Consider the following 26,548-nt stretch of genomic DNA (forward strand, 5'->3'; position numbering starts at 1 on the left):
AATCAATATATTATATCTTTAAATAAACATTAATTCTGATAATAAAAAATATATTAATTATATTTTAATATTATATTAAGTAATAAATAATATTTTAATTAAATAATAATATTAATTTTATTTTAAAAATAATATATTAATTATATTTTAATATATATTAACTAATAAATTAGTTCTTTAATTACATAATAATTTTAATTCTAAAAAATATCATCTTCTTAATACTATATTCAATTATAAATTAATTTTTTAATTATGTAATAATTTTAACCCTATAAATAAGTTATATAATACTATTATTAAAAACACTAGCATAAAAACGAATGTTTTATTGAATAATTAACATAATAATTAATTCAATACAAGTTCTGCATAATATATGCAAACATACAATGTAAAATGTGTTAAGTTTATACCTAACGTTTCAAATGCAAAAAAGAAATAATTCAAAACATTTAACAAATTCGTTACATCCCATTCCATAAGTTATTTCATCAAAATATAGCTTTTATAAAGCTTTAACCGTCTATAGATATTTATTTTTTATTTTCTCTTATGCTGGTTTTTCTTTATCATCAACGGCAACCAATTCCAACTCTATTTATTTTTCCTTTAGTAGTATTTCAATCACAATAACTAATTAAATCACATTCTCATCAAATTTTATAGATTTTAATAGTAGTAAAATCTTTTATGTCCATTCAATAATAAATTTAGAAAAATAAATAACAAATCAAAGATGTATGAGAAAAGATCCTATAACTACTAAGGTCTCAATATTTAGAGATAAATTAAGGTCTTTTAATAATAAAAATGAATTTATTTGGTTAAAAACCCATTTATGATCTTATATTAAATTTTTTCTTCTTAATTGTTTGTTAATTTTTATTAAAAAATATTTTGAGTTTTTTTATTTTATCTTCCTTAATAGAAATTTATTTATTTTTCTTTTTGTGGAAGTTTGTTTGTCTTTTTTATGGAAGTTTATTTGTCTTTCGTCATGGAAATTATATGAGTTTGAATATGATATTCAAAAGGTCAGACTCCTTTGAGAACTTGTCAAATGATAATGAAGTCGATTGCGACTTAATACATTCATAAAGTAGAATGTGTTTCTTGTCAATGCGACAAATACAATTAAAATGTTACATATAATTATTTTATCGATATGATCGATAAAGTTGAAAGAAAAAATTATCTTTTTATCAAGATTAGTACGTATCTCTTGAATATATCTAAATTTGTTTATTTGTTACAAGTTGTACTTATTAATCATTATTAATAAAAATTTATTTCAAAAAAAATTATTATACCAATATGTCAAACACAATTAAAATGTTGCACATAATTATTCCATTAGCATGTCAATGAAGTTGAAAGGAGAAGCTTATTTTTTTTAACAAGATCAGTATATATGTTTGAAATGTATTTAAAGTTTATTTATTTATTATAAGTTGTATTTATAAATCATTATCATTAAAATATTATTTTTATTTTAAAAAAATTATGCCATAAATAGATTCATCTATTTTTTTTACTGCAACAACATCCTTTATAATATCAAATAAAAAAATATTAAGAGACAGTTCTATAAAAATAGTAAATCTGACATGAGGCAAAAAAAAAAAAAAAAAAGAGTTATTCAATTCTTATTTCAACAAGAATTTCCCATTAATAAATTATAAAACTGATGGACTCTTTAAAAAGGCTAATTACAAGGGGGATTAGCGGAGAAGATAAGTGCTGGTGTAAAAGAAAAAGGGACCCGCATGAGAATCAAGAGGATCAGAAATTGTTGTATTGTAATCAATCAGTCGCTTTTAAATGCACCTTATTCCACTTTTTGACTTTTCTTTTCTTACTGTTTTCAAGTGTAATTGGATTAAGGAAGCTTCACTGAGTTTTTGTCTTTAATGGTTTCTTCTTCCTCTTCTAATCTTTTCCCCTTTTCCCAAAATACTGTATTAATACTATAATGCAGCTAACGATAAATGAATTATTTTTCTATTTAAAGGAAATAATTTCCATAGAGGTGAGCAAAATACCAAATAAATAAAAGAACCACACAGAATTAATAATTTGTTTCAATTCGGTTATTTTTTTGAATAAATTCGATTTATTGAATTTGTGTTTTAAAAAATTAATTAATTTTAATTCGGTTTAGTTTGGTTTTAAAATAAAATTCTCTTAGCTAACTAAATAGACCGAATTCTTATTATTTATTAATAAAAAATTAAATATATTATAAATTTTTAATTTTTAAAAATAATTTCATGTAATTCAGTTTTTTTTAATTAGATTTTTTTTCAGTTTACTCTCTTATTGGGTTCGATTCAATTAATATTCATATAAAATTTGATTATTTTGATGTGGTTTTGTTCAATTTAAAAATTTGATTCGGTTTGATTTATATTTATAAGAAAAATAAATTTATTTAGTTCAGTATTGATATAAACTGCAAAATGTTTATTTCTATTTTATTTTCTTGACGTATAATCTTTTAAATTGCATTAAATCTTATTTATGTTAAAATATAATTGTTCTTTAAATTAAAAACTGTTGAATAATGTGTTAAGAAAAAGGAAAGGAAAAAAGAAAAGGGTTGTTTATTTGTTTTTGTGGCACTTCCTTTCTTTTTTGTACTTTTTTATGGACTGCTACCTCCTTTGTTCGTTCTTCATTTTGATATTTCATGTGATGTGTTGTCTGTTTTGTTAGCTTTCACCTTTTTGAACATTTTGGTTTCTTTGATTCATTAATCTTTTTATTTATTTATTTTTTGGGGTTCTCTTTTCTCCTTGTTGGTCCCTGTAAAGAATTGATTCCTTCTCACATGCCAACTGTGAACTATCCAACAATGGTGTTGAAATGGTACGTCACATTCACATGACCACCATCTTCCTAGAACCAAAAACATATGACTACGTTTTCCAACCCACTTGAAATTCATGGCCAGCATGGACTAACACTCTGATTGGAAAAGAGTACGAGGAAGGAAAAAAAGTGAGTAGACTATAAACAAAATAGAGAGTGTTGAAGAAGGAAAATTCATCTTGTTTTGATTAATGTAGTCCGTGATGTCTGATAAATTAAACCATTTAGTAAAATTTTATTAGCAGTTATTGTTACTGTATTAAAAAATCATTGACAAAATAGTTTATTATTATATTATATTTAATAATATAAATTAAAAAAATAACTTACAATAATTAAAATATTATAGAAGTTATCTTAATTGTATTTATTATTAAAATATTATAGAAATTATCTTAAAAGTAAAAATTTAAATTTAAATTCTACTAATAAAATTTTTTAATTTCAAATACTATAATTATAAATATTATAATTATTTAACTATTAAAAATAATTTCAAATAATAAAAATTTAATTACATAAAATCAATTTAAAACAAATTATTATTGATAAATTTTAATAAGAATAATAGTATCGAAATAAATAAAAAAATCAAATCAGCTGATAAAAAAAATTCTAAAATAGAGCTAATACAATTAGCAGCTGATTAGAACTAAATCAACTATCAGTTATTATTTTTTAAGTATTTATCAAACATTTTAATATAGTTGTTCAGTAAACCAAATACTTTCTCAATAAAAATTTTAGAAAAAAAAATAAAGTTATTTAGCAAGCAAAACTGTATTTTTTTAATCTTCTTAGTTAATTAAAAAATATAATTATATATTAACTCTTACAAGTTAATCTTATAACTTTTAGAAACAAATATATTCTTGATATATAAAGATAGACATTCGAAGTTATGGTTAATCTATTTCATTGACTCATTAAATGTTTGCTAAAGACAATTATTGGTCATATCATTACTTTTAAAATACTCAAACTCTATTATGTAAATGACTTTCTATTTCAATATCTTATATTTTATGAATAAAAAAGTGATAAGAATTATAATAATGCAGTTTTAATTATTTATTTGTGTCACTTTTACATAAATTGAACGGATACATGTAATATATGGTGAAAAATTTTCATTTAATGTCCTATAATTTATTTTATTATAAATCATTCACAATGAGCTTAAAGACAAATTTATCGTGTGAACCCGATTTGAGTATTTGTCTCTTTTACCAAACTCTTTCTTTTTTGTCCCAAAACAAAGAACAAATAAGGTGTAATTTTATTTCTGTCTCGTTCCACCAGAGTTCAAGAAAAAGTTCAATATTATTTTTAGAGATAAAGTCTAATTGATATTGTGGCTCCAATTTAGTTTAGCTCTTTCTTAATTTATAAATATTTTAGCTAATTTTTTTATATTTTTAGTTTTAATTAATCTTATATTTTATAAAAATAAGAAAATGGATTGCATATTCTCTAATGAAAAAATAGATACAATAAATTTATTATATTTTCATATTAAATTAAAAAATATATTTTAATATTGAAATAAAACACAATAAAAAAAATATTGATACTTTTAACTTTTCTTTTATTTTTCTTGATAATTACAATAACAATTATAGTGGTGGTGGTACCAAAGTAAAATTGAGAACAATTTCAATAGTTAATGATAATAATAACTATTTATAGTTTAATTGTATTAATTGTACTAAAATTAAAATAGTTTATATTATAAATTCTTTCAATTATTTTTTATGTTCAAGTAATTTCAGTTTTTTTAAAATAAAATTAATTTAAATTAAATTAAAAAATCTATAATTTTAAAAAGTAACTAAATTGAGTTTGAACGATAAGATAAGTAACGAAATTGAACTTTATTTTTATGGAGGTGGTCAAGTGGCTCTGAGATAAAGTCTTTGCTCAAAATTTTCATCTTGCGAATTATTTTTCTTCTAGGATTTAAGGAATTGAGAAAAATATACTCATTGACCGAAATATTTCACTTAACGAAGCAATGTTTCCTAAAGGATTGGGTCGGAGAGTTAAGATCATCTACCAGTTGCACAAGTGCTCACTAAACAGTTATTTTATTTTAACGGTAATGGTAACATTGCGTTAAACAAGGCAAGAATTATAAACTAAAACTATCAGAAAAGTAAGTTTGTCTGTGAATTGAAGTAACAAAACAGATGAAACGAGTTAAGGTATAAAGTGTGAAGACACAAAAACAAAAGCATTAAGCAAAAAAAAGAAAAAAGAAAGAAAGAAACCCATTGGAAGTGGAAATAATAATGTAATCTTTGCTTTAAAGAATTGGTGGATATAGTGGGGAGTGAGTGCTTTCAGGCAAGCAAGAAGGGTATAGTGTGGTAGCAATGGAAGGCAGTTTTCCAATTTCCAAAGAGAACGTGCAAATTAATGCAGGCAGGCAAAAAGAAGAAATGATTGTACGCAGTTGGAACTCCCACTCCACTTCACCATACTATTTGCATATATATTGTTTGTTTGTTTGTATTATATTCCCTTTTACTTTTTAGTATGTTGCTAAGCAAAGTTTGTCTCCATTTCTTAATTGCTGTCCTCATCGTCCTGGCTAATCGATTACCTACATCGGTTGGTTGTATATATTGTAAGGAAAAGGAAAACATGTATATATACATATCTAAATATATTTTGCATTTTAATATTAAATAATAATTAATATATATTTAATTATTTAAAAATAATAAATATATGTATTAATTATACATCATTTCGGTATATAAATAATTGACATATATTAAATTAAATAATAATTTTTTTCCATTTCTATCTATAAACAAACTAGTTTATGTAATAAAAGACACTATTTGAGGAGTTTGGATTATGGCACCAACCAAGGCTGGTTGTGGTTTAGCCTCGGCAGTTGAGCATCATTTTATAACATTATCATGTGTTTAGAGTTGTAACTATGAAGATTACCCTTTGAATGAATCAAATTTTTATTTTCTTGAGTAAAACAAATTGACATTAGGCAAATAACCCCATAAGAAAAGAGATGTTTTATCCTTAAATATAACCAAATAATCTTAGATTGTATCCAACTCTCATCAATCTTAAAATAATAGACCTTAAAGATTTATAAGTTACATAAAAAAATTATTTAAAAATATTAAACGAAATGAAATATAATATAAAATTATATAAAAATTCTCTTATTTTATTTTATTTGTTTGAGAGGCAGTCTGGCGTGATAATAACTTCACTTTTATCAACTCATTTTATCCGTTCAATAACTGAAAATAAAAGAGCAGCTAATAGTTAATTCCTAATAAAATTGCATAACTTTTAAATTCTTTTTTTTATTAGTTTATAGTTGATTTATAATTATTTATTATTTAATTTAAATTATTTTTGTTAAAAAATTAATAACTAAATAAATTAAATTAAAATATTTTATATAAAATTATATTTTTTTATATTCGTAACAATAATTGTTATTTTAAATTATAATTTAATATTTAAATAATTGCAAAGCATTTTCATAGTATTTGTAAGATAAAACTTATATCGGTGGAATCTAAAATTCTGATATCTTATTTTAGATATTTTTTATAAATATTCATAGTAATATATATAATTAAGTTAAATAAGATTTATTCAAGTATTCTTAGTTAATATATATTTTTATAAATAATTTGTATAAATAAGAAAAAATAATGTAAGATATATAAGAGTATATTGAAAAATATATCATACCTTCAATCTTCACGTGATAGTATACAATAATAAATAACAAAATTTTATTAATCAACAACTATCAATTATGCTATGTTTAATTAGTTGAAATTTATTAAGAATTTTATTTCATTTGATAAAAAGACATAAAAAAAATGATAAAATTAAAAAGAGATTTTAGATGTTATCGAATATATTGACAAACTAATATGGAGTTTATTTGGAAATTCTATCTATTTTGTTAGAACTTAGTTTAGATATAACTAATTTTATATAAATTTATTATGTAAAATTCTAAATTAACTTTCGCTTCAGTTAATAGTACATAACATTTAGATTTACAAATAAACTTCATAAATTTTATAAATTTCAATCAAAGACAATATTATAATAAATTCCTAAGCGTCATAAATTTTATAAATTTCAATCAAAGACAATATTATAATAAATTCCTAAGCGAAATAAGTCCTTAATGAACTGACAAAAAAAAAATCCTTAATGTCACATGAGAGTCGCTCTTACTGATCTATTAACTTAAGTTTTTAGATTATATTATCCAAACACTATATAAGACATTCATTTAAAGATATTAAATATTTACTGTAATCCTTTCAAAGAATATACAAGAGAATACTATTTGGCTCAAGTAGAGATGCAATTACAAGGATGGCATAAATATACAGATTGATAAAAACTTAATTAGGTAATGGACTAAAATGACCCTAATAAGATTAGCATTATAATTTTGTATTTAAGATATAAAGCCATGAATAATAATCCGGGTCCCACCTTTCCAGAATTACCCACAAACTTTTATTAAGAAAGTTCTTGTTCAACGCCCATAATCTATGGACCAGATTCTGTCAATATTGAACATTAACAGAAAGCTTTTTGCCGATAGTAATACTTACACAGCAAAAAAAGAAAAAAGAAATGAAATGAAATAATCCTAAATGAGGAAAATATATTTCTAATTCTTTTTTAAGGAATAATATGAGTTCAAATTAAGATTGTCCTGTGCCTCTTTGCTAAAAATGTTTTGTAAAATTGTTCTAGAAGGGTCTCAGTGAATTAAATTTGGTGGAAAAAAAAATAAAAAAATTTTATATTGCAATTTTAATCTTCTGGTTTAAGATAAAAATAAATATTAAATGGCTAAATCTTTATATATATAAAAATATCAGCGAATTTAACTTATTTAAACGTCAAAACCTCACAAAACTTGATCTCCTCACTTTCTTTTTTAACATAAATAAAATACCGAGCAAGAAGAATAGATAATTTAAGAGCTTAATTTAACAAAAATAAAACTCTCCAGCTCCTCAACTGTCATGGGCCATTAAAGAAGAAAGAAGCAGAGTATGTGATTAGTGAAGAATGAAAATGGCATCCCTGTTAGTTAGCATTTTGCCATCAAATCAAATCAGGGGATTGTACCCCCAGCCAGCCCTGTTGAAACCCATCCACATGGTCCGTAAAACACCGTCAATTGTAGGGAAAACAAGAACAGCACGACACTGCGATGGCAGTTGAATTTGGCCTCTTCTAGTTAAAAACTGCTGAAAGGCTGCAGTGATTGGGATCAATGTATCCAAACAGATTACTAGTTTTCAGATAATCAACCAACTGATTATTGTGTTGATGCCTCAGATTTCCAGTTTGGAGAATACTGGATCCCTAACCTAATAGTTGGGTACTTACTGCTGATGTGCCAAACTTAACAATTTCACTACATGGATTGGTTTGATTCAAGCTAGGACAGGGAAATAGAAACGAAAATAGGAATATAAATGATAATTATTTATATGTTGTTTAATTTAATATGAAATAAAAGTTGAGTTTTCTTTTAGTTTATATTAATAATAATATTTTTTATTATCTAAAAAGATAAATTTTAATTTATAATAATTGGATCTAATAATTGTGTGAAAATAATATTTTTATAATACTAAAAGTATATACAAAAAATACTGAAAGAATATGAATTAGCTTTTAGGATAATATATTATTGTCAAATCAATTGAAATAGATTTATCATATTTTATTTTCTATATTTATATTTAATATCTATAAATTGAAAAATATTATATATTTTGATGACAATGAATATGTATATTTAAAAAAATATATCAAACTTATATTAATAATATATAAAAAATATCAAAATACAATTAAAAATAAAACTAACAATTCATCTAAAAATACAAAATAGGATAAAAAATTTATGTTTTATAGCAACTATTTAAATTTTACAACAATAAAAATATAAATAAGGAATAAATATAAAGATGATGCTGTTAAATTTATTAAAAAATATGATATTAAAAGGACATTAAAATGGCCGGAGAAAACGTATTAACAAAATATTTTCAGATTTTAGACCGCATATTAAAATAAAAGTTATAGGCTTGCTATCTGTGACTCATAATCATTTGATAACCGAACGTAGGCCTTCTTCATAGCCCATTACAGCGGCAACGGAGTCCAGGCCACCAGCAAGCCTAATTGCTTTTTGAAGAATAGTGTTATACAAATCCTTATATCTTTGATTAATGAAAATCAGTCCAGAAACAAAATTGTTATATCTTGGAGATCTCCCAGATTCCCCTTTTAGGAAATTACATGATTTATGATTTTTTTTAAATATTATTTATGCTGTAGTTTTTTTTTTTAATATGAAATATTTTTTATATTATGTTTATTTTCTTATTCATTCAGTGTGTTTTTATATTTTTTTTCAATAAAGAAGAAGATGAATTTTTTTAATAAATAATTTTTTGGGTCCTTTTAATTTTTAATTTTTCTTTTCAGAATTTTTTATAATTTTTTTTATTAATAACTCATTCCTCACAATATTTCTAGGTTTTTTCTTATAATTCCAACTTCATTTATTCATTATTTTATTATTTTAATATCACTCATTTTAAATATTAAATTAACTCTATTATTTATTTAATTTAATCATATTTATTATTTATTAAATTAACTCATTCCTCACAATATTAAAATATAATCTTTACATATAAAATAAATTATATTCTTAATAAATTCAACATCAAATAAAATCAACTTGTAACTTAATATTTATGATTCTTAATATTTTTAAAATATATTATATTTTTTATTATAATATAGATAATTTTGTATATATTTTCATATAAACAACTTTAATTTATCTTTTTGTTATTTTTATATTTTTTATTAAAATAATTAACTTTTACACTCATTATAAATTGAAAAATCTAATTTGTGCCGGTATTAAGATACATAGACTTTTTATCTTGCAATAATGAAAATACTTTTATTATCTTAGATGTTTTTCAAATTTGAAAAAGATTAGAAGTTAATAGATATATATAGTATAATATTATATTAATTATATAATTAATATTATATTACAAGTCATGTGGTATAAAAATAAAAAGTTCATCCTTTTAAATGTTAGAAATAGTACAGCAAAAAAAACAATTAATTTAAAGTGTTAACTAAAAACATGTAAATAGATTAAAGGAACTTTTGTAATTTTCTTTTTCATTTGAATATGTCATCCAACCTAAAAATTTTGCTCCTAACACTTGTGTAAAATGTGACTCTTTTAGTATTTTTGAGATAAAATCCTAAGTAACAGTATTTTTAAAAAAGAAAACTTCTTGACAATAAAATAGTATTTTTGGTTCTTGCTTAGGGTAATTATGAAAAATCCATTCGTTTTAACTTTCTTTTTCTTTTCTTTTTTCATTTTCTACTTTTATTATTAGTTTTGATATTTGTCTCCTCATTTTTTATTGTATTATAATTAACAATATATTATTATCTTGTATTTTAATTTTATATTTATATTTATTTTATATTTTTATTACAATACTAAAATCATTTGTAATAATATACTAGTATTTTTATAATTTAAAATCTTATATATATATATATATATATATATATATAACTGTATTAACGATTCAATTTTTATGTGAAATATAATATCTAATCATACTTTAGTAGATTTTATATTATATCACATTTTATTTTTTTAATTTAGTTTTAATTATTTGTATAATTAGATAATAATACATTAATTACTTAAAATCTAAAAACAATAAAAGGATATTAAGATTAATAACTTTAAATTCATAATTATAAATTATAGAACACTATTAGAGGTTATGACCACAAATTTATTAATAAAAAGATAAATATCAATCATGAAATTATAAGTTAGCAGGTAAAAAAAAATATTTATAAATTATAAACAATAGATTATTACACGTGTACTTAAAGTTTATATATTATAATCTAGAAATATATTTAAAAAAACTACATATTCATAGATTAAAGACAAAAAATTTATAAATTCAGTATAAATACACTTGATTTTTATATATTATTGTTTAAAAATTTATAAATTGAAGAATAAATTTATATGTCAACTGATGAACTTATAGTTCATAAATGATAAATTTATATTGTATATTTGATGTAATTGATGATCTTGTTACCTATAACTATATTTGACAATGAACTTTTGATGAACCTCTATCATGCTATCAATGAAGTTACAATTTGTGTTTAATGAACCAACAATTTATTATATATGAACACGTATGACATTTAAATTCTATAAAAGATAAAATATGATATTTTATAAAAATATAAGATTATCTTTAAAAAATTAAAAAACCACCTATATACAATATTAAAATTTATAAATAAAACTTTTATGAAAAACATAAATTTAATTTTTTTTATTTTTCTATTGATATTCATGATATTAAAATTATGATTAAAGAACTTAAACAAATACAAAAACTAAACTTTTATTGGAGAAATTAATATAATTTAAATAAAAATATAACTATATTGTAATTTTTTTAAAAAAAATATGATTTTAATTATCAATTGAATACTGAAAAAAATAAAATTAAATGAATAAAATTTTAATTGCAAGTATTACAAATTTAAAAGAATCTAAAAAAAGACAGAAAATGTGACTTAAAACATGGTCTCATTTCTTATTTTTCTCGCAACCCAAGCACAACGGCACAATTATTAAGGGCACATCCTACTACTGAGGTAATCGCCCGTTGTGCGGGCCTTTCGCTGGGGGCTGCTATATCAGAAGCAAGAGAAACTCCATCAATCTCTTCTTTCTTTTTTCGCCCCATGTCACCACGCGAGAGGGGAATATGACGATAGAATTTAATAATTGAGATTTCGAGTAAATATGTACATAAACTTTTTCTATCCGGAAAAAAATAATTTATCAAAAAAATAACCCACCATTAATATCGATACATATGAGATTACAAAATGTTTGAGAATTCTTCTATTCAATTATTTTTCTTCTTTTTATTGTTAGATATCTCGTTATACACATTTTCCTTTTATTTTCCAAACTTCTTATTAGTTACAGATAAAATATGAAAAAAATCAAATTTTTAATGATTCCATCATACATAGTTGAATTGCAAAAACTTCTAAATACGTATCTTGCATCTGAACTGAATTTTTTCTAATTAAAGAATATTTTTCTAATTTCACTAGATAATTAAAAAATTTTTTAGAAGAAATACAGGGTTCTACTTCTAACGTTAACACGAGACCATGTAAGTTTACTCATTTTTCTATTCAAAGATTAACTTCTTATTTTTGTGTTTTCATATCGAGAATTCTTTGCAGAAAGATATCAATTGGTCCCCGCTCTCAAAGCTCACGCAATACTCGTTTTTTTTTTTTCTAAATATCTATGATGCTATATGCATATGAGTCCAATATATAATCTGCCGTATTATACTATATTATTATTAATAGATTGAACAATTTGACATATCTTAATTAAGAACCTTCTCTTTAAAAGTGTAATTGTTTTTATTTGGATATGGCATGAGCTGTTCAGAATAGTGGCATACTATATTATTATTAGATTTTTTTAACAATATATTAGTAATAGATTTATACCAGTTAATTAAGGACATCTGGTGTTGCATGTGTCATTTTCATTTGGAAAGCCTGAGGTTGCACTTGTCATTCTTTTATAGGGATAAAAAAAGAAAAGAAAATAAAAGAATTAGAGCATCCTTTTTCCTATAAAAATATAATTATTTCTATTTCAATATTCCATAAACTGTTAATCTCCTTTTTCCCAGTGGAATTTGTTCCCGATAGCACAACCTTCTATTTGCTCCGTGTTAGTGGAAAGCATCGTGCCCGATTTTGCAGTTAACCCTTAGTTTAAATTTGTTGCGCGAGTTATCCCACGTTCATTATAAAATAATATAAAAATGACTTAATTTACTAATTAAAAAATAAATTTTATATTTTTTAATTATTTTATTTAATTATCTTAAAATAAATATTCATATTTTAAATTTATTTTTAAAAATATTTTTCTAAAATATTACAATGAAAAAATAACATAAAAAATTAATTCTGCTTACTAAAATAAAAATTAATAAGTTAATAAAAATTATTATATTTAAATATAAAATATGTGAAGTAATATATATATATATATATATATATATATATATATATATATGAAATTTTTAATAGTTATTTTTTTAAGTCTAAGATAAACTACTTTTATTGATTTATGAATATTATTCTTTCAATAAGTACAGTCGACTTCACACGTCATCTTTTTTATTATGAAACTGTAAAAAACTTTATGAAAAAATATTTTTAAAAGTAAATTAAAAATGAATATTTTTCTTAAAATCTTGAAATAATTAAATAAAATTGTTAAAAATTATAAAATTCCAGACTTAATTTATAATTAGATCTAAAGAAATTTATAATATAAAGTATCAAATTTATTAACTTGTCCTAAGCCATATAATGATTAGTATCAAATTAAGATTAATTTATTAATAATTTATTCAATAGTCTCAATTGGTGAATTTCGATATAGTATCAGAGTTTTAAAATGATTTTATTTTGGAAGACATTTAATTTTTAGACTATTATATAAACTTTGTTAGTTCAAGATTATATGCTTATATTCGTTCTGGAAATAATCCAACTCATATAATATTATTAAGAACAAATCACATTTTAAAAGTCTATATAATATAATAAAGTGTAAATTGCACTCGAATATGGAGTTTGAAGGATATATAAATTATGTTATATTAATTATATTTTAGTACTAATTTAGAAGGGAGTGTAAAAAATATAACTTATTTTAGAACCTATTTAATCTTTAGAAAATTATATAAATTTTATTAGTCGATAATCATAGAATTATATGGGCTTTGCACTCATATAATATAGTTAATACAACAGCTATATTTGAAAAAAGAGTGTCGAATGAAGCATGAATTATCTTACATACATTGTAAATAACTTATTTATTTACAAACTAATAATCAATATCGTTTTTTTCGGAACATAAATTTTAAATATTTTATTTAAACACCAAAATAACTTACATCAATAATACGAAAATATTTTTAAGTAATTCTTTTTGTTGTGCAAATTTCTCAAAGAAATTGATAGTTAGATAACATAAATTTCAATGATGTCAATAGACTACTTTGTTTTTCTTTAACCAAAGAAAAAGAACATAAAAGCAATCAATCACATCCACAAACCACTATAAATAAATAAACATAAAATTTTCTTTATTTTAGCTATTTTGGTTTTTGTTTGTTAAAATGTAAAAAGATTTGGAAGCAATTTGTTCTTTTGTTTATAACCCATCATATAAAGGAGGACTATGAATGTTTATTTATTTATCATTGCCTTTTCTTTTCGTTCTTATTATCTTTTACTAACTTTTTTGGTGAATACGAATGTAATGCTTAAAATGTGCTAAATTGCAAAGCTTACATAGGGACCCAAATGTTGCATAGATATTCTCTCCATTCTCATATTGTCCATGAAGATATGTGTATAATATGGAACCAAATTCAGACAATTCTAATGTTTTAATGAAAAGCAAGACAAAGACATTAACACCTAAACAAGTTATAAACCACCCAGAGTTAGGTCAACTATATGTATAACCTTTTCTTTTTTTCCTTTTCCATTATTATTATTATTATTATTAGGTTGGGGGAATTTAGACATGGGGGCCCAATTAGCACCATTTGCTCTTTTCTCCCACAAAATGGCTTTCCGTTCTACAAATAGAGGTTCTTGGTTTCTTTATGGGCCCATTTGCTATCAAATGTGGGGGGAGAAAAAAGAAAACAAAATTTCATTAGTATCGAAATGCCTCTAAGATGCACTTAAAAGTCTGCATTCTGACATCTTATTAGTTAATATTCTTTAGTTTTATAATGAAGTAATATCATATGAATTTCAATTAATAAAATTATTTCTAGATATTTATTTTTAAATTGATTTTTATAATACTCTAAAAATTTAGATAGACTCTAGATATATATCTCAACTTAATTTTTTTATAAAAAAAAATACTCTTAAAGTATTATAAATTTAAATCTAAAATTATTATTGTGTTTCCAAAATAATTAAGAGTTTATAGGAATTGTGAAAGTATTATTAACATTACATCATACATATTTAATGATATAAATTGCTGAATCATATTAATATTGCATCATACAAATTTAATGCTATAAGTTGCTAAAGGATTCAAGTAAAATAAACCAAAAATAAGTCCGGAGAACGAGGAGGCATGAATAACGTGGAGCGAGAAAGCTGCACTTTTGGAAGGCAAAATTCACTTACTTAATTAAGCTAATGTTTGCCAGCATTAAGTGCTGGTCCATGCATATCATATTCTACTACTGCCTTAATTAATTTTTTAAAACCTTGCTAACTATCTAATCTTATATATTAATTATATTATTTTTAATTTGTATACATTTAATTAGAGTTCCTTGAATATAATTGAGTTTTGATTATACACTATTGTTTCCAGTTGGGAGGCTTCCATCCATTGTTCTCTGATTAGAGGAGCAGATACAATTTTATTTAATTAGTCATAATTGTATTAATTTTCTCACATCTTTTAATATGTGGAGTCGATTGTGCTGATTCATAGTCTTTTTTTTTTAAATCTTTTAAATTAATTAAAAGTAATATATAATTCTGTGTTTTTATAATTTTAATCTTTTGAAAAGAAGAGCATGAAAATTAATTATAGGAAAAAGAAGAGAAATATCTCTCTTAAGGTTATGACTTTTTATTTAAGGATACATAAACTAACTGAGTATGATTTAATAGTTAAACCACCGATTAAAATATAGTATAGTTGATACTTTTATTAATGAAATTAAAGATGCTTCGAGTTTTTAACTTCTCAACTCATTATTTATTATTATCAATAAAAATTTATTTTTTTTATAACGAGCGATAGTGAATGACTATTTTTATTATATAATTTATAATTAATTAAATTTTTAATAAAATTAAGAAAAATAAATTTAAAATCTAATAATTGAATATATTCCTTTTTAATGAAATGCTGGATTCTCTAAATATCTTAATTTATTGTTTTGTGGGAGGAGTATGTTAATAAGAATTGAAGAATAAATTATGACTCTCATAGATCTGACAAATAATTTCAAAGTTTAAACAACAACAACTGCTACTTTATTTAATGGGTATTAGATCCTTAACATTGACCAAGATCTCTGGCATTCAGTAGTAACAATAACATAATTGGCTTAGACAAAGTAAGATAATGCTTCTTTTCAAGTAGCCAGTCTGGCTTAAACAAGATTGCAAATCTTTACGATTTGGAATGTAACCTCATTTAAATAAACAATCATTTCTATAAATAATCAACCTCAAAACTTTAAACATAACTTTATTGGTGTTTCATCATCACCAAAAATTCGATTTCTCCATTTATAATCACTTTCTAACAAAAATTATATTCCAAATAAGTGATTTCAATCCTTAATTAAGGTTTGGTTGAATCTAATTTCTTATTTTCTAAACGTGCATTAAGTGTATCAATAAATTGTAATAAATATCCTTAATATGAAGATATTCAATTTTATTATATAATAATTACAAAAAGTAATGATTTATTTAGTACTTTCACTTGTGAAAATTAAATTTCGATTTTAAGTCGTATTTTTCACTATCTATCAATATAATAATTTCGTTCAAGTCAAAATAGATAAATAAATAGACTTTGGGCATTCTTGTATTGAATCGAATAGGTAAAACCTAAAATTAAATATTTAGACCCAATACAATATGGATATACTAATATGCTTCCTCCATTTCATACTAATTATTTATTTTCTAAATAAAAAAATTTCAATTATCTATCACTTTTAATATTAATTTTTCTTCTCTATTTTATTATTGTGCTGGAATAAGTATAATAAATTTCATAATATCCATAAGAGTAATTAGTCTAATTTAGCTAGTTTTTACTTAAAATTAAGCATATTAAATATTTCTTAATTTAAATGAACTACTAAAAATTAAAAGTTAGCATAGAATGGAGAAAATAGGTAATTAAAATCTAAGATATAATAAGAGTGTTTTATTGGTGTTGATTTCATCATCCAATACACAAATTACATCTTGTTAAGAGTGTCAGTACTTCTTAGAATACGATCAATTAGTGGAATTCATTATTTATACAATCGTTTTCTTTCTAAACAAATAAACCAACACATACGAAGAACTATACTGTATCGAGAAAAAAAATTTATACACTAAACAAACAAAATAGAAAACTTTAATCACCAATTAACTTGTTGCTTCTTCTCTCTTAACATCAAAAGAATGGGTTTGAATTAACATTGAGCTAATGCTAATGCAGTATTTAAGTGAAGAATTAAATATGATGTATTAACTATTAATTCACGGGCAAGGTGACAGAGTGAAAACTTGTAAATGAAGAAAGGTAAAACTATAGTATTTGATTGGATTAATATGAAATTCAGGGCAGATCCATTTGGATATCCAAGTAGTTGAATAGCCAAATCTTCCAAAGTTTACTTAAATCTAGTTTCGGATATGCCTATGATCATCTTATCTCACCCTCAAGGCTGGCATATCTATTTTATTCCCACCTTTTGCACCTGTTTGTATATAAAAAAAAAAAAAAAAAAACCATAATCATTCATTGAGATTCATAACTACAATAGTGCCTCTGACAGTTCCTCCTTTCATATATAATCCTTTTTTTTTTCTTCTTTAAATGATCTGTAGCATTTATATGTCTTCTTTTTCATAAAATCTTTACACATATATAACTCAGTGTAATGGAATCTACACTATTGTTTTAGCCACCCATCTACATATATGAGAATTTTGTCAGCTTGGTTACATATAGGCATTCTGATAGCTGGTAAGATATGCTCTATTTCTAATAGTAAATCTTCTATTAAAAAGATTATTACTAGAAACTAGGAAAGTTAATGGCGATTTTCGGCAGATTGTACTTACCTGTTAGATGAACAGGAGTATCTTATACTTAAACAATGAAAAAGTTATATTTCCAATTTTATACGTATCATTTATCTAATGGCTGAAAAGAACTCAAAAGTTCTTGAAATGCCAACAAAGAGACAACCTTCTTTTGAGTTATTTGGCGTTAAGGAAAAGAAAAGGCAGTCATTTGGAATACAGGGGGACACCATACAAAGTGGGCATATAACAATAGCTGCAAGTGATATCTCCAAGATTTTATCTGTTAAAATAAAAAGATTTTCTTGTTTGTTTAATTGTAACAAGGGCTAGCAATTTAAATTTGAGCGTAGTGTGATAATTTAGTATAATTTTCTTTTCATTGACCCAAGGTTTTTGTTTTCGTCTATACCATATAATTTTTAATTTTCGTTAGTCTATTGAATGTTCACATAAGTGGTCTACATTTAATCAAATAAAAAAAAACAAAAGAAAAAATTGGCCACGAATACCATCCAATTAACAACAATTGGAGGAGTGACCTCTAGAGTCGACATAGTTCAAAGAAAAAGGATGAGTGAAGAGGTAGTAACAGGTATTGGAATTTGAAATTTTGACCATTACAGTGTGTTGATGGATCTTGAATCCGGTTATATTGCTTTCAAATGGTTGAAAACTGAAAATTCGACAAATGCAACATCGGGAGTTTTTATATTATATAAGTATATATAATAAGGGAAAACAGTTCACAGTTGTACAATCAACTTGGACCATAAATATATATTTAAGAAATAAATATCATGGAATTGACTAATGCCAACATGGTTCCTCGAATCTGCAGGAGTAGATTTTTGGTCAATTTTGTTTTTAATTTTGTTTAGAGGCGTCTTACAGTGTGGAATCTTGTCCTTTTAGGACAAGCAAATGAATAAGGGTTTCATTTTTTTTTTTCTGACAAAGATAGGGGGCAATGAAGTTACCTTGAAATTGGCCATAACATTGGAAAACAGCACACTTACGCATCCTGTTTAGTTGGTACTTCCACTGCCTGCCTATATAAGCTATCCATTCACTTATTAACACCCATTGTCTCTTTTAGCTACCCTCTCTCTCTCTCTCTCTCTCTCTCTCTCATAAACATTCTGATAAATAATGCCTGCTCAAGTCATGCCAGAGCAAACCCTTCATGGCATTCATGTCTTAGCAAGGGAAAATAATCCTCCTTCTCCTAGAAGGTAAATCCCATTGCCTTTCTTCCTTTCTTTTGAAATAACTCAACTTCGATTGGGTACAACATCGTAATCTCACATGCTGGAAACTATTGTATAACTATTTAGTTCCTCTCGTTTTATATTCCAACTTATATTATAAGCGTCAGCCTCAGGAGTCGAACTTGAGATTTTTCTAATACATTACAAGGGCTAATTTGGATTTTTTCCCTTTTTTTTCATACTCTATGAGGAGTTATTTATTAACATAAAACAATAAAGCTCATTAGCAGAATTTATTTTGCAGGCTGGAAGGAAAAGTAGCTATAGTGACAGGAGGAGCCAGAGGAATTGGGGAGGCAACAGTAAGACTATTTGCAAAACATGGTGCAAAAGTAGTGATTGCTGATGTTGAAGATACTCCTGGAACAATACTAGCCAACTCATTATCTCCATTTGTAACATTTGTTCACTGTGATGTTAGCCAAGAAGAAGACATTGAGAATTTAATAAACTCAACAGTTTCTCATTACGGCCGGCTAGACATACTTTTCAACAATGCTGGACTTCTTGGAAACCAACCAAAGAACAAAAGCATTCTTGAGTTTGACGTCGATGAATTCGACCGAGTCATGCGTGTGAATGTTAAAGGGGTTGCTCTAGGAATCAAGCACGCAGCCCGAGTGATGATCCCTAGAGGAGTTGGATGCATAATTTCTACTGCTAGTGTTGCTGGTGTCATGGGTGGCCTTGGCCCTCATGCTTATACAGCTTCAAAACATGCCATTGTTGGGCTAACAAAGAACACAGCTTGTGAGCTTGGTCGATATGGAATTAGAGTCAATTGCATTTCTCCATTTGGGGTAGCCACATCTATGCTTGTTAATGCATGGAGGAGTAGTGATGATCAAGAAGATGATGAATGCATGAACTTTGGATTACCTTGTGAACAAGAAGTAGAGAAGATGGAGGAGTTTGTAAGAGGACTGGCTAACCTAAAAGGTACAACTTTAAGAGGTAAAGATATAGCTGAAGCTGCTCTTTATCTTGCTAGTGATGAATCTAAGTATGTTAGTGGCCATAATCTTGTGGTTGATGGTGGAATTACCACTTCAAGGAATTGTATTGGCTTGTAAATAGAGAATTTCCCCCCATTTTCTTATTTATATAAATTTTTTAGTCGATTTTTTTTTTGGGCTTTTGGCCTATGAAACCCAAATGTAAAATTATCTCTCTGTTAATTGATTTTTTTTTTGGAGCTCAACGGAATTTGGTTGGTTAATTATTGTAAAAGGATCAGGAAATTCTTACATAATGTAAATGTCTTTCTCTTCATTTATAAAATAATTTAATAAATAAGCAACAGATTTCTATTAATTTTAAATAATTTACTATGTATTAGTTATTTAATTGTGGTATATATATTTTATAAATAAAAATTAACTATGTATGCAACAAATTATGTTAATATCACGAAGAACATGCATGTAGACCTCACTACAATATATATTGTAACATGAAATTATGAAATGTCATTTCATTTGTTTGTCAATGTTACCAAGTCGCAAAGGCTGCTTGCTGAATGTTCTTACAGTCGTTAATTAGTTAGGTTTCTCTCATCAATGTGTTCGGTAGAAGTCAAATACTACGACTGTTAGCCACCTCCTCATTAAGAGGAGCAGATAATTAATTTAACAAATGATCTATAATGTCAAACTCATGCTCTAAAATATTAATAATTAAGACACTATAATCCTTGCAGTTAATAAATTGTAGTACATATAATAAAACTTATTTATAAAAAGGTAATTGGAAAATAATCAGCTAATTATTATAATCTAGATTGCAAAAGTTATAAGAATCTCAATCTGGATTTATTCATATGCTATTTATTAATATTCACAATGTTGTATTAATTAATTTGATTATAAGGAAATATAAATTTTGTATGCTTGATTTATACAATCCAATCGTATATAATGGTGTATGAGTGACAAATCATTTTTAAATTATAGCATATATACTCGAGATAATTTAAATATGACATTATATCATATAATAAAAGAGCGGTCCACATAGATTTTTTTTCTAAGAAAATCACATAAAAAAACAGAGAAGAACTTGAGTTTGAATAAAACGGATTGTCTCATCTATTTATATATTATTACTAATTATCAGATTTAGAATTCTTCAAAGCCAATTAAATTAAAGCAACTTGCTAATGGGAACTTTAGGTTTTAAATAGTATTAGCAACTTGCTAATGGGAACTTTAGGTTTTAAATAGTATGGTCGAAGCATAAGGACATAAGGTTGCTTCAACAGCAAGCAAAGGAAGGGCAGTAGCCACCCACTCACATTACCTTTTCCAATTTCAGTGTGACAGATGACGCGATGGTAATTTTATCTCTAAATAATCAAATTAGTTTGTCAGTTTTAGGGCCTCCTGATAGGTCCAGGAATTCATCAAGCAATTTCATAAAATTTAAAAATTATTAAGCTAAATCAACTTTTTATCAATCTTAATAACAGTTTTGCCCTCTAAAATTCATGTTTTTAAAGATTAAACGTCTCACTTAAACACGGAGATATTATATTATAAAGTAGATATACAGGAGAATATACTGAAGGCTGTCATGGTGCTGACAACCCTTTGATCTATTGAATGAAAAAAAAAATGCTTAAATCAGTTTACAAACCATGGATTATTGGGTATTGAAAAGGGTTGCAAGAAAAGTCAATTAAAGACAACCGAGAATGTAAATTAGGACAAAAGCCAAATATGGACAAACTGCTAGCCGAATGAAGTTATGTCATTCTGAAAACTTGTTTTAGACTTTGGTACTTTTCAAATATTTCTAGATTTGATTAGTGACATTTCAACCTTGAATTGTTTTAACATCTGCACTTCTGTTCAAAAACCTAACCCTTTTTTGTTTTTCAGTTGACTTGGTTAGAGTGTAATTACGTTAATTTCTAGGTAGTTAGTGATTCATATTTCACCATAGAAAATATATACACACACATAACTTTGATATTAAACAGAAATATTCCATCCATTATGTACTTAACCACATATTATTATTATTATTATTATTATTTTATGCTTTGAGAATAAAAATACTTATTATTTTCAAAATTATGTCTCCACCTGTATACTCATTTCATAGATAAATAATACATAATTATTAATATTATGTAATTTAAATACTATTAATCATTCAATATTTTTAAGTGAAAATTTCTTTAAAAGTTTGTTTTAGCTTGTATTATTCTAAAATAACACATATAAAATGAATTTTAAAACTTGAATAACGATATCTTTTTTACTGTAGGTTAGCTGGACTCTCAAACTATGTTACAGATTTAAGAATTTTTCATAAATAAATTTATATTTTTGGGATGTTATATTATAAATATAAATTTCATTTTAAATAAATAAATGTTGTGTTTAGAGTTAATGATGAATTCAATTTACTATTTCATTTGTCAAAAATGTCAGTTTTCTTTATGCAAATTATATTCTTAAATATTTATAATATGCTTCATTTCAAGTATAGTGAACTGAATTCTTTGAGTTATAGTTCATAAAAATATTAATTACTTTTAAAAAATTTTGGTTATTGTTATTTCACTAGCTGCCGCTGATAGTACAGCATAAATGCTAAATGATCAAGGAAAAAAAAGGTGTCCACAGAGAGAAAGAGACACCGTGAAGATAAAAAGAAACAGGAAGAAAAGAGAAAAAAAAATTAAATTAATTTAGTTAGTGTTATTTTAGTCTTATCAACTTTCTAATCTTGATAGTTTAGAATTCATTTTGATAAGCATGTTTAATTTTAGAATTAAAACATAAAGTTTTATATGAAATTTTTAATAAATTTATATATAAATTCTTATAAAGTTTTTAAAAAATTCATTATGCAAACACATTGTAAAAGAGATTTTTAGACCCTCTTTCAGAAATATATAAAGTATCAAAGGATATAAATCATGTGACACCTTCAACTTGTATTTTGCTTTTTGTTCATTCCTATGCCTACCGAAACAAATACCAAGATTTCTTCATGGCAGTTTCTTTTTCGGATGGTTTCACAGTTTTATAAAATTGTGATAAGAAAACATATCTCGTAAAATTGTTTCATTTTGTAATAATTTAATTATTTATAATCATTATTATTATATTGTTCATATTTGATAATATAAATTTAAAATTTAATAATTTTTAACATTATTATTTGACTGTCAAATTGATCTTATCGTATCGGTAATTTTTTAAATTTTAATTAACAGTTAAATAATAAAATTAGAAGTTATTAAACTTTGAACTCATGTTATCAAACATGGATAACATGATAATGCTAATTGATCAGAGTAAACATAATTAAATATTTGCAATTTTTCTGTTCCACAGTCTAAAATCGCTTCACTTTGAACCATATAAAATGAACGACAAAGGCATCATGTAATGAGTTATAAATCATAATTAATCATTTTGATGATGAAAATGATTTCTTTGTAGGAACAAGATAATGTTTAAATGCACACTTCGTAATATACTAATATTGCTATTAACTTTTATGATGAATGCAGGAGAATATTTCATATTAAATTATGTAATTACCCTAATATGGCCTTTCATGAATTTAAAAGAAAACATATGTATCTTATACAAAGTCCAGATCGTCTTTCGAAGAGTAAAGCATATATTATTATTGTTATTATATGCTTAAAAAGTGAAACCCTTTACTGGAAAATTCTCTGTTTCTTTTTTTTTTTTCAAGAAACAAAATCCTAATCTCATCTATTTTAAACCAATGCTGTCTAGCATTAGACAGAAAATTAACCAAAATCGGAACATTGGAATTCAACAATATATATTCAAACTCTCTTTTTAGAAGTTGTCAAAATTCAAACATTATCAAGCATGAGTTGTATTTCTCTGTCTTCTTCCACTACCTGTCTTGGCGTTATTCAAAATTTACATATTTATACGGGTGCTCAGATCTTTTATTATTTAAATACATACATAGAGAGAGGCCTGAATAAACTAGCTAGCTAGTTCCAAACTGAAAATGTACAATGTAGAAATTAATTAATAGCTAATATTCTTTGGTGTCCCTTATTTGTTGGAGGGTTGTAGCAGACAATTGCATGGGCTCTAACGCTATGTTAGATGAGGAGGAGGATGAGCAGAAGTGGTGGAAATTGAAGAATATTATATACATCATATGAACAGAAATCAACTTATTTTATGTGTGCCATTTCCTTATATGTCTGAGTGGAATCCAACACAGAAAATGTATGAGATTAACTGTATTCCCTTAATTAATTACACTTACCAAGTTGGAAAATATTAAAAACAAGAAAAGTTGAAACAAGCTAACACAGCCACATGAGTATGTCTATGTTGGTTATAGTCTACAGAGAGTAGTTAGATTTAATGTTTGAAACAACATTTGGTTGCCATAATGTCAAATATATACACTCAACTAATTTCTTTTTAAAAAACTAAAAATTAGATTAGACGCTTATCAAATTTCAGTCAAAATAAGTTATGACATAAAATCATGTTATTGACATGTTCATTTTATATATATATATATATATATTTTTGTCTTTTAAAAGAAAAATTGCAGCCGTGTAACATGAATCTATTGATTGGCAAAAGACGTACATAAAAAGAAGCCCACATCACTAAACAACAAATGGACTGCTTTTTAGCAAGATCATTTATGAGCCCATAAAGAAACAGGCCCAAAACAATTGGAGGAATTGAGGTGTCAAAACACTTTGGTGAGTCTTTGTTCATGTCGGGTTGACCACTCTTGACAAGATTAGAGCCAATATTATCACTATTCATTTATTATCCGACACGACCTACTTAATTTATAAAATGGATTACATAACTCATTTAATATATTCACATATAAATTATTGTAATAAAAATATTATATGTAATACCAAATTATGAATAAATATTATACATTATTTACGCTTATCTTTTAGAAGAAAATTATAATTTTATTATCGACTAAGAGAATAAGAATAAAGAAGAAGAAAAACATGAGCGGAATATCAAGAAATATGAAAAGAAAATATTGTTAGAGTTTTATCATACTAAATATCATCAATTATTTTGTATTTTAATTGTTTTGTATGTATATATGATTATTTTATCATTTATTTTTTTAAAGAATATTTTCGAGATGTAAATGGGTTATATCATATTAACATTGATCCAAAGCGATATATACAATTAAATGGATTATAACATATTCTTTGTTAATCCGTTTCAACTCATGTCATGAGAGGGTCAAAGCCAAACCTGCTAAAGCTCAACTATTAGTATTTGGCGAATTTAGGTAGCATGACCATTTTGACAGTCCTGGAAGGAAATAAACAGTCCGCCTTAATGCAAACTAGGATACAATTCCTCGCCAATTTTTTCTTTAACCTTAACTCAAGTTTCACAGAGTCACTTCAAGAGGGAAATTTATTTTATTGTTAACTATGTAGCATGGGTATAAACTCATGTCTGAATAACTAATTAATAAATTCGCTTCACGAGACGTGTCTGCATGAATAGCCGACCTTAGCTCAGTTGGTAGAGCGGAGGACTGTAGTAGGCCAATGGCTCATAGAAATCCTTAGGTCGCTGGTTCGAATCCGGCAGGTCGGAAATGTTTATCTTTTTATTTATTTTTTATTTAATAAAATACAATACAATAAATCTTCCTATATTGGAAATAAATTTTTAGGCAGGACAACGCTGTACCCAAAGAAACAAGAAAGGAAAGAAAGCAATCACAATCTTGTAAAACATCTCATCACCAACAAGCATAATGCAAAGTTTAATGAGAGTAGGCAAATGGCGTAGAAGCCATAAGTATGATAATTCATCTGAATTGCACGTGAAAAGTGTCCAACTCTAATTTGCCCAATGGCCAGAAATATGAAGATACGTATGGATTAGCATTCAGTACCTAACACAATCCCTTCTCACACACCTCCTCCTCCTCCTCCTCCTCGCCTCCCCAAGTCCCAACCCAATTGGCTAAGACCCACCCTTTGCCCATATAGTATAGGACAGACACCAATCCTGTGATTAGCACCTCAAAGTTTGAGGGTCCCGAACTTAATGCATTTTTCAGGCTCACTCTAACTACACACCACAGGTTTCTTACCATCTGAATTTGGATTTCCAGGGCCACAAATGTTGGATGTAACATTCTTCCTATATGGTATACATTAATGGGGTTCACTAAAAAGTGTTACTTAAATTAAAGATTTATGGCATTAAATTTTGCTTGGCTCAACCTCAATTATTTTTCTTATTTAGTAATTAAATCCATCATGTGTCACTGCAATTTTGACAGTGGAAAAAGAATAATTTTCTAGAGCTTGATTACGT

General features: G+C 25.1%; 1 protein-coding gene and 1 non-coding gene across 2 annotated transcripts; both read left to right on the forward strand.

Annotated features, from left to right (window-relative positions):
• Nucleotides 1-19,003: 19,003 nt before the first annotated feature.
• On the forward strand, nt 19,004-20,400 carry LOC8287923 (short-chain dehydrogenase reductase 2a). Its single transcript, XM_002533743.3, has 2 exons — nt 19,004-19,163; nt 19,444-20,400. The coding sequence occupies exons 1-2, from the start codon at nt 19,081-19,083 to the stop codon at nt 20,270-20,272; spliced, it is 912 nt and encodes a 303-aa protein (XP_002533789.1). The 5' UTR covers nt 19,004-19,080; the 3' UTR covers nt 20,273-20,400.
• Nucleotides 20,401-25,723: 5,323 nt separating this feature from the next.
• TRNAY-GUA lies at nt 25,724-25,816 on the forward strand. The gene is made up of 2 exons: nt 25,724-25,760; nt 25,781-25,816. It is a non-coding gene; the product is annotated as a tRNA-Tyr (tRNA).
• Nucleotides 25,817-26,548: the final 732 nt, after the last annotated feature.

This window comes from Ricinus communis, chromosome 10 (genome assembly GCF_019578655.1).
Source record: "Ricinus communis isolate WT05 ecotype wild-type chromosome 10, ASM1957865v1, whole genome shotgun sequence".
Lineage (NCBI taxonomy): Eukaryota > Viridiplantae > Streptophyta > Magnoliopsida > Malpighiales > Euphorbiaceae > Ricinus > Ricinus communis.

Coding starts and splice junctions, on each gene's coding strand:
- LOC8287923 (XM_002533743.3), top strand. CDS start 19,081: ATGCCTGCTCAAGTCATGCCAGAGCAAACCCTTCATGGCATTCATGTC. Junction 19,164..19,443: donor AATCCTCCTTCTCCTAGAAG/GTAAATCCCATT, acceptor TTTATTTTGCAG/GCTGGAAGGAAAAGTAGCTA.